We start from the raw sequence: 10,618 nt of genomic DNA, 5'->3' as shown, positions 1-10,618 counted from the left end.
ATGAGGTCACTTTGTGAAGTTTGAAGCAATCTTTCTGGTCACTGACAGTCACTCCATTATTTATATTTATATATATATATATATATATATATATATATATATATATATATATATATATATATATATGAACAACTTTGCTGCCTGTAATTTCTTTTGGTTTGTTCTTGATATAAAAAATGAATGTTACTTTTTTGTCTATTTCAAGACCACTTTGTCGGACCATTAAGCAATATAGATACTTTCTTATGCTTCACTTAATGATTAACACAGATTCAAAAGGCAATTTGCATAAAAAAGTGTGTTAATGTAAAAATCGTGCACCCTATTGCTCAATCTTGTTTCATTTAGCTTATTTATGATGATAAAGTGATTACTTTGAAGAGACACGTGGAGCCAGTACAGCCTTGTTTGATGTCGCTTGTTATGTCAGTGTCTTGTTCTATGCCGTTAAGTATTAATGTGGTTTTGTCTCCTGAGTATATTTTAGTTATGTCAATAATGAGTGAATGAATCTTGTAGTGGATTAAAACTTCTATCAGTTTCTCCATTTTTAAGGAAACAATGCTTTCTTAAAGACAACAGCAGTCACAATCAAAGGTTTATCGTGCATAAAGCTGTTACCAATACAATATTCTAGAAGGTTCTCTCTCTCTCTCTCTCTCTCTCTCTCTCTCTCTCGGGAAAACATGCCACGGACCTGCCAAATGTGGAGGCCTGTCGTGTCTTTATAAGGTATCAAAAGTGCCAAGTACTGTCATGTCTCTATAAGCTCTCAAATCAAAGTATAAGTAATAACTACTAGTTTAGTCTATTTATTGCGGGGGCGAGATGCGAAACGCCATCACTGGCCTGCCCCCTCTAAACTGGGCCCAGAATGAACTACACTTAACCGGGTGGGGGCAGTAATAAACAGCTTGGAATGGTTCCAAGTTTACTAGACTTGAAAAAACACAGGTATACACAATATAACAACAAAAGGGACACCTTGCACACCACCCGGTTCTCACCAAGAGTCTCCCTCCAGAGCGAGTGAGGGCCAGAGGAACACTAATCTCACCAACACTGGAGGGAGACTCGTTGACGGCGCCGGGAAGCAGGTAGAGGGTGAAGCCAGCGCAGCAGAGGAGAGGCCAATCCTTGGAGAGTCCAGGAGTTAGTTCTCTGCCGTCTGGTGTTGGCGAGGCTCGAGGTAGACTCGGTTAGGTGTTCACTGGGGCCTCGAGACATGGAGTGACCGGAAGAAGAAGGGTTCTCGAGACATACGTGGCAGAGAGAAATGAGCGAAGTGTCGCTCGGGAGTGGCCGAACGATCTAGAACGAGGGGTGATGGTCAGGTGGTGTTCTGCCCTTTACACAAAGTCCTTCCTTCCTTCCTCTCTAGCCTCTTCATACAAGTCAATTAGGTAGATAACAGAATCCGGTTACTAATAAGCCACATCATCACTGACAAAAGAAAACAGGAAAAAATTTTAAAAAGGTGCTGTTCGTAGGAAGCGGAATCGTGCTTTATGTCCAGCTTTTCCTGATGTGTTTCTAGTAATACGTATAGGATGTTAAAATTTCCCTTATAAAAAGCGAGGACAGGCGAGCACAGCCACAGACGACTCCGTGGAGCGAGCGTGTCCAGCTGCCGTCCTCTCTTGCACAACTCTAGGTCCACGGCAAGCTGTGTGGCTTCTCCAGACTCGACAACCAATGGCCCACACGAAGATGGAGCAGAGAAGAGTGGAGAGGCTGGTAGTGTTCCGTAGCCGGGCGGCCTTGCTGATGGGCGTGACATTGACCCTGTGTGCCACGCTCACGATACAGCAGCCAGCCAACGCGCTGCACCACCGACAGTACCGCTGCGCACCGTGTGCTGCTGGTATCCGTACTGACCCTGTGGAGGAGCCGTCCGAAGAGGAGCTAAAGGACTACAGTAAACTACGTGAGTTTCAGAGTAGTCTCTGCAAGCCAGTCTTTCAGAATCACGAAATCCAAATTGACGAGAAGAACTTCAAGGTGCTGGTGAAGAGATGCTCCTGCCATGGGTGTTATATGCCCCATCTTGACTGTGTTCCGACTTCCACCAGCACAGTCACGACACAAGTGATGCGCAGAGGCATGCTGGAGGAGGTGGAGGTGGAGCAACACGACGAGTGTAATTGTGGCTAGGCAGGCTGCCACTGCTGCTGCTGCTGCTGCTGCTGCTGGCGGTGAATGTCACTTCAGTATAAGTAACAGTACATTGGATGATTTCTTGGGTTTGCTTTTCTGTCCTAATAATGTGTGGCTTGCCCAAGACAGCTGTCCAAACCCTGCCAGCCACGTCCAGAGTTGATATGTGCTTGTGTGCCAGAGTGCCACCTCACCACCATAGCTCCGTCACTTCCTTCCTTCACTTCAGTAACTACTCCACTGACACCATTGCCTTCATGTACATTGTTAATACACATTTAATCTAATCATCTATTGTTAATATTATCCATTTACTCTTTTCTCTCCATGGTCAATAATGTGTCAATTGTTTGTTCGTTCGTTCGTTCGTTTGTTTGTCTTGTGATTTTCTCAATATATGTCAATTCAATTTTTTTACTGATGTATTACTCACCTTGAAATTATTCACACAACCGCTAAGTCTGGAATATGTCTATAGCCCCACTCGCGTCCACCCCTTCTCTCTCTCTCTCTCTCTCTCTCTCTCTCTCTCTCTCTCTCTCTCTCTCTTACACACACACACACACACACACACATATACACACACATTAAAGTAGTCGTCGTCGTCGTCGTCGTCGTCGTCGTAGTAGTAGTAGTAGTAGTAGTAGTAGTAGTAGTAGTAGTAGTAGTAGTAGTAGTAGTAGTAGAAGTAGTAGTAGTAGAAGTAGTAGTAGTAGTAGTGGTGGTGGCAGTAATAGTGTTAGTAGTGGTGGAGCTGGTGGAGGAAACCAAAGGACGTTGATTACTATAACAGTGGTGGTGGTGGTGGTGATGGTGGTGGTGGTGGTGGTGGTGGTGGTGGTGGTGGTGGTAATAAAAACACAAATGACAGAGAATAAAAAGGGAAATCACAGCTGTTAGTTACGAGAGATAACGAGGATGATGCTGACCATTAATAGAGGAAGAAGGGTGGTGGTGGTGGTGGTGGTGGTGGAAAAAGGCAAAGAAAAGGAACTAAGGTCAAGGAGAGAGAGAGAGAGAGAGAGAGAGAGAGAGAGAGAGAGAGAGAGAGAAAGGTATACGTGTCCTTGAGTCAAAAAGCGCACTCTCTCTCTCTCTCTCTCTCTCTCTCTCTCTCTCTCTCTTTCGTTGACTTCCTTACTATATTTTCTTTGTCTCCTCTTCTTTCTTCTCTTTTCCATTTTCCTTCTCTTTTCATTCTTTCTTCGTCTCGTTTTCCTTAGAGAAGAGGGAGGAGGAGGAGGAGGAGGAGGAGGAGGAGGAGGAGGAGGAGGAGGAGGAGGAGGAGGAGGAGGAGGAGGAGGAGGAGGAGAAGAAGAAGAAGAAGAAGAAGAAGAAGAAGAAGAAGAAGAAGAAGAAGAAGAAGAAGAAGAAGAAGAAGAAGAGGAGGAGGAGGAGGAAGAGAGGAGGAGGAAAAAGTAAAAAGACTTTATCTCTTCTTATCATCACCATTTCTCTCTCCTCCTCTTTCTCCTCTTACTCTTCTTCCTATTCTTACTTCTCCCCTTCCTCCAACACCCCCCACGTAAAAAAGAAAGAAAGAAGAAAAGAAAGAAAACTCCAGGCGATCTGACCTCGAGAAGACAACAAAACAACAAAGAAAGTTTCTCTAATTAATAGAGAGAGAGAGAGAGAGAGAGAGAGAGAGAGAGAGAGAGAGAGCTAACTATACTGCGCTCTCTCTCTCTCTCTCTCTCTCTCTCTCTCTCTCTCTCTCTCTCTCTCTCTCTCTCTCCATAAAGGTTTAAAAAGGCGATCTGATTCTATGTGACAAAGAAAGGGAGGCCATTGCGTTTTATGTTTCGGGGGGAGGAGGAGGAGGAGGAGGAGGAGGAGGAGGAGGAGGAGGAGGAGGAGGAGGAGGAGGAGGAGGAGGAGGAGGAGGAGGAGGAGGAATACAAAGGAAAGCCAAACAGCAACAGACCTGTTGGTCCTTTCGAGGCTGTTTGGTAAAACAGGAGGAGGAGGAGGAGGAGGAGGAGGAGGAGGAGGAGGAGGAGGAGGAGGAGGAGGAGGAGGAGGATGGATGGATGGATATGTATGAAAAGGAAAAGAAGTTCAATAATTAAGAATATATGAGAGAGAGAGAGAGAGAGAGAGAGAGAGAGAGAGAGAGAGAGAGAGAGAGAGAGAGAGAGAGAGAGAGAGAGAGAGAGAGAGAGAGAGAATGGATGAATGGATAAACATACATATATACAGACTGACACATATACAGACAGGTAGGCAGACAGACAGACAGACAGACAGATTCGAATGGAAATATGAGGCAGAAGTCAATATTCACCACCAAAGTTACCTCCTCCTCCTCCTCCTCCTCCTCCTAACTCTTCCTTTCCTTCTTCACCTCTACGCCTCTTCCTTTTACACTCCTTCCCTCTCTACACACCCTACGACCTCTCCCCTTTCTTCCCTCCCTCCATCCCTCCTTCCCTCCATCCATCCACAAAACAGTTTAGGAGGATCTGAGATGCTTTTAGAGGAAATATCTGTTACTTTTGGGGACGAGAGAGAGAGAGAGAGAGAGAGAGAGAGAGAGAGAGAGAGAGAGAGAGAGAGAGAGAGAGAGAGAGACATTGACAGCTTCCTCACTATAATAAACTATAATAGACATGGTTTTCTATATTATACTTAAATACTTTATCTAATAATAATAATAACAATAATAATAATAATAATAATAATAATAATAATAATAATAATAATAATAATAATAATAATAATAATAATAATAATAATAATAATAATAATAATAATAATAATAATAATAATAATAATAATAATAATAATAATAATAATAATAATCTCTCTCTCTCTCTCTCTCTCTCTCTCTCTCTCTCTCTCTCAGAGAGAGAGACCATCTCAGAGAGAGAGAGAGAGAGAGAGAGAGAGAGAGAGAGAGAGAGAGAGAGAGAGAGAGAGACCAAAGGATAAGATAGAAAGGCCTACCACTCTCTCTCTCTCTCTCTCTCTCTCTACTGGTCCGTTAAGAATGCTATTGTGAAGGACAGTCACCATTCCTTTTCGAGGAGGAGGAGGAGGAGGAGGAAGGCAAAGCCACTCTCTTGAAACCAAGGAGCCGAACGAAAAACGAACGCCAGCTGATTTTAAAAAGTTGTGAAAATAAACAATGTGTATGGAAACGTTCGGTGGCAGTGTTCATCGCCGGCTTCGATGATGATGATGATGATGATGATGATGATGATGAGGAGGAGGAGGAGGAGGAGGAGGAGGAGGAATACAAAGGAAAGCCAAACAGCAACAGACCTGTTGGTCCTTTCGAAGCTGTTTGGTAACTACTTCTAACTGGCTACAGATAAGAGAGACAGGACAGCACAGGAGAAGGCTCCAGAGGAGGAGGAGGAGGAGGAGCGAGTGTTGTTTTGCATGTTAATCAAAATCATACAAACAAAACTGTGTATACAATTTTAGAACCACCATCGTCTCTCTCTCTCTCTCTCTCTCTCTCTCTCTCTCTCTCTCTAGGATGATTTGAAGGACTGAATTTTCCTTACAAGGCGTTAGTGGGCGTTGTCCCTTCACTCAGGAAAAAAAAAAAAAAGTATGACAAAAAATAAGAAAACACTTTATTCCCAACCTCACAAAAAAATGACTGGTAACTTACACAACAATAGTAATAATAATAATAATAATAATAATAATAATAATAATAATAATGACAACAGTAAAGCTTAATGAACAAATAAGTTTACTTAATGACACACACAACGATGCATTACTACAAGCACTTCAACAAATCTTAATGTAATACACAACAATAACAACATACACCCCCCCTTCCTCTCCCCCCACCACCGCTCCGCTCTCCCAGCCACTCCTCCCTCCTCCCTCTCCATCCGCTCTCACCAAAACATTCCCATTCCTGCCCTGTCAGTACTTACTCAGTGGAGTTTTGCCGGCTTGCCATGGTTCAGAGGGCGGCGATATCCAAGCACATAAGGTCACACACTGTTATCACGCACTATCACAGCCGCAGCATGTCACACACCGGGCTCCATGGCCAACGAATACACACTCCCCACTCAAAGGCCGAAGCGTGACTGATTTGGCGCGCCGAGTTGAGTTGAGCCACTTGGGCGGGAAAGATTCTTGCTACATATTTACAGAATTTGTCACTACTTTATCTTAATTCACCAACACATAGTCCTACTTATCGTAAGATGACTGGTGATAAAGGTTAAGAATATTTATAATATATTTTTAATCTACTTCAGTGGTTCAAGGCATGCCTGTAAGGGTGAAAATTTTCATTGGAAATCGAGCAACTGGCAATGATGGCGGGTGAGGCTGAGCGCGCCATGTGCCTCTGTTTACTTAAATGTTAAATGTTTGCCCTCCGAGGAACCCGTCAAGTGGGGCTCGGGAACTCACAACTTATCGACGCCCCAAGCATATATAGACCGTGTGGCAGGTGTGTGCGTGTGTGCGGCCCTCCAGCATGCCGTTAATCATGCACACACCAGACCAGACATACCACGATTTCCACCACATTCATGCATTATTTCCTTGTTTGACTTTCTCGATTCTTTCTGCACCCTTGACACCACTATGTTTTATTCGATAACTTCAAAATATATGCCCGTGTACAAGATAGAGACATGTTAGGCTTTGGTTCATCTTTGTTACATGATGAGGGCTTCCCGCTGATTTTCCCGACACATCCGCCGTCTCTCACGTCGATGTAATCACTTAATTGAATCCCCAACCATGGATATATTCGCTCCGGCTCTGCCTGTTTACTTCACTTTTTCTTCTTTCTCTAGTTTTCTTTTATTTTTCTCCTCGATCTTCCCTCCAGACACACACGCGCCTATATCTCTCACCCTCCCCTCTCTCTCTCTCTTTTGATAGTGATGAAATGGCTAGCGCTTTTGTCTGAGAGCTTGGTTAAGATTAGGTTCATTCATTTCAACGCGGCACGACTTTCCAGATAACCACCCCCTCTTCTTCAGCGACAACTGTTCCTTTCTACAGTGAACAGCCTCGGTCTATCCTTTAGTTACAATCTAAACTGGAAACTTTCATCTCATCCCTAGCTAAAAAAAAAAAAAAAAAAAAAACTCTATGAAGTCGTCTCCGCCGCTCCTCCACTCCCCTCAACTGCAAACTCTGTACTCTATACAAAAGACTTAACCATCCCGTCCGTGTATGGAGTATATATTTCACATGTATGGAGGTAGGAGTTGGCTCTCTAACCGCTCTTTCAGGCAGGGTGGAATGCAGCTTTTTGTTGTATTAACTTCTTTCCTCTAACCAACAGTCTTCAGCCTCTTTCTCGTTGCCATAATGTTGCATCTTTTGCTATCTACCGCTATTTCCATGCCAATTTTGTAGGTATTTCTTCCCTCCTCCCGCGGTCTCGTTGCGCTGCACTTGCGAAACACTTTCATCCCAATTCTTCCTATCTGTCCAATGCAAGAGTTAACCAATATTCTCAATCATTCATCCCTTTCTCTGGTAAACTCTAGAACTCCCTGCCTGCTTCTGTATTTCCTCCTTTCTATAACTTGACTTCTTTCAAGAGCAAGATTTTAATTACTCATCCTCTGCTATTTGATCATTCATTTTGGTATTGCTCAGGGAGATGGCAGGAAAGTGGGTCTTTTTTACTTTTAGGTATATATATATATATATATATATATATATATATATATATATATATATATATATATATATATATATATATATATATATATATCATCTTTTATGTAAAAGTATCATTGAACGGGTAAACAAAACCTAAAAATAAGAAAGACCCACTTTCCTGCCATTTCCCTGAGCAATACCAAAATGAATGATCAAATAGCAGAGGATGAGTAATATATATATATATATATATATATATATATATATATATATATATATATATATATATATATATATATATATATATATATATATAGACTTAGGCTACGTTACTCTAAAATCTAAGGCCATCCACAGACTTCACTTGTATGTTATCATCCAATGCTGCATTTTTTTTTCCTAGGCATTGATGTTTGGCTTCTGCCCATGTGGCACACAAAATTGTTTAAAATGGCAGTTTTGCAGAAGGTTATGCTACTTTAAGATTTTTTTTTATTTAATCTTTTCTTTTTGATCATGGCAACCCCCAGAGCTTTCTGATGCAGTCAGTGGAAGAAAAGAGTTGAGAGGAAAAATATGGATGTTGTTTGGCCACTTTTTGAAGGACTCAAAATCATCCTGATGAGAAACACTGAGAACAGAGCCTGGTCATCTGCTGAGGCATGAGCCAACATGCTTAGTATCTTGATTGGGTTGTTCATATTGAGTGTGGAACAAGCCCTGCATCCTGTCTGGCCCACATTAGAGCATATGTAGCTACCAAATACTATTCAGAAGTGGTCTGATCACCTGGGAGAACGTGAGGATCTGTGGTTAAAAATTTGGGAAAGTTTATATTCATACCAGAAAGCATGTTTAATCAGAATGCATCCCAAAGCCACTCTTGTAACACCTCAACCATACAATCAATACTGTAATCTTTGTGAAGACCAATTCAAATTGTAATTGCAATTTTTTTATTCACTTGCACTCCTGACAATGAAAAGAAATGCAATGACCACAGTGAAGGTTAGGCAATAAAAGTCACTCCCTAAAAAGAGTAGTTTAATGTGCATATCTGCACAAAATCTTTACAATAATAACTGTACAAGTGCTGCACCAATATTAACAAGTCAACTTGAAATCATTAAAATATGCCAAGTTATATAATATATATTTTGGAGTAATGCATAAATTTTGTTAAAATAGTATACTGTTGTGGTAATCTTTACAATATATTTTCTCTGGGTTTGTTACAGACAAATACTATGAGGAGGCCAGAAAGTGACATCCCACGCAGCCTGCCACACAGCTCCGGGCAGGCCAGTCAGCAGGCACTCCCACCGCCACCAATGACAGGGAGACCTTGCGATTTACAGTGACTGTTTATCAAAATATAAAAAAATAGAAAATACATTCTAAGCTCAAGTTGTTCCTAACTTATATTGCATAACCAGACCTGACAACAATCATGTTGTAGTGCAATGCTGCAGGTCAATCAACTATCACATGTACATGTACACTCTGTGGCAATATTGCTTCCAGGACCAACCTTCAGGCTTTATCCTATCTACAAAAGGAATGGGAAAGGAGTCGCAAAACACTTGCTCTGGTTGACGAGGACACTCACCAGCTGAATGTTAGCTGATGCAATCACCACCAAGGATCTCAAACAATTCCTTCATCTCAGAACAAGATAATTCAGTTCACAAACTGATAGCATGTTTCTGTTGTTTTGTTGATGAGCACAACATGGACATGTTGAGGGAACAAGCAATGTGAAGTGAGCTCTGAGGGTCTCCGGTCCTGGAAACAACACAGTTTAATAATTGGAATAAACCTCCATCCACAAACCTTCAGTCTGCTCAGTAACAAGACTGAGTTCAGTGTGGGAAGGAGATGCAGGAACACTACCATACACTTTGTTTGTGCTAGCATACAATAATGGCACACTTACATACAGCACTGTTGCTAAGAAAGGCACAACCAAATGGTTTTATGGAGCACCAGCTCATTACTCTGGGTTACTTCTTCATTTATAGAAAACTATAAATAACTAGGAATAGAAAATGTGTAAATGACTAAAGCACACGTTAGTATTAAGCTTGAGGGTTGCTTATTATGGTGTCTAATCATTAAGGAAAAAAATGTAAGAGAATAATCTAAAAATAAATCATAAGACGGACGTACGGATGTATATTACACGTTATCCCTTACCAGTCACCATTGAAATTACTGCGTTCAACACCTGAGTATATAGTCGTATATATTTTATACATTTACTCTCACCTGCAGGTTTCCTTGCAGTGAACCTTAACCTACATAATAATAAAAGATCATGAAAAAAAGTCATAATAATGCTTAGCTCTCAGGCATCTTACTTCAGGCAATGGCATAGTAACAGGACTTTGAATATTGTCACACAGTACTTATTTACATCAAAAATATTGACTGAAGCAATTTTTACATGAGCTGAATTTCTGTAAACAGAAAACAAAACAAAACAAAACAAAAAAACAAAGACAAAATAAAAGAAAGAATCAATATTGACACACAGTGGAGGGCCAGTGAGACAGTGAGACAGGACAGAGGGAAGGTGGGGGGGGTAGGAGGGAAGGCTGTGGTGAGGGACTAAGGCTGCTCCTCTGGATGTGTGGCGCCGTTCCCACTATTCCCCTTGATGCCGTTCATCTCCATGTCATAAGTCTGCAACACAAACACCAACTCAGACACACATACACACACACTACTCCACTTCTCTCCTGCTCTTGATGAAATGCAACAATAAAACAAGCTTACTTAAGAATCAATCAATATCTAAGCTTCACAAAACATTGAATGCTTGTGTAACATTTATTTCACTCTTCCATTCCTTTAT

The 10,618-nt window shown here is 41.6% G+C and overlaps 1 protein-coding gene across 8 annotated transcripts in view; it reads right to left on the bottom strand.

The window, feature by feature from the left end:
- Positions 1-8,791: 8,791 nt before the first annotated feature.
- LOC123512922 overlaps positions 8,792-10,618 on the bottom strand; it is a 103,336-nt gene continuing 101,509 nt past the window's right edge. For all 8 annotated transcript variants that reach the window (XM_045269582.1, XM_045269578.1, XM_045269583.1 and 5 more), the window contains one exon: positions 8,792-10,446. In XM_045269582.1, coding sequence (XP_045125517.1) covers positions 10,372-10,446 — 75 coding nt within the window. In that variant the 3' untranslated portion in view covers positions 8,792-10,371. The remainder of the gene's footprint in view (positions 10,447-10,618) is intronic.

The sequence above is a fragment of the Portunus trituberculatus genome, chromosome 35, assembly GCF_017591435.1.
Source record: "Portunus trituberculatus isolate SZX2019 chromosome 35, ASM1759143v1, whole genome shotgun sequence".
In the NCBI taxonomy this organism is placed as follows: domain Eukaryota; kingdom Metazoa; phylum Arthropoda; class Malacostraca; order Decapoda; family Portunidae; genus Portunus; species Portunus trituberculatus.
The sequence above is the reverse complement of the archived record's forward strand: the minus strand, read 5'-3'. Positions and strand labels throughout refer to the sequence as shown.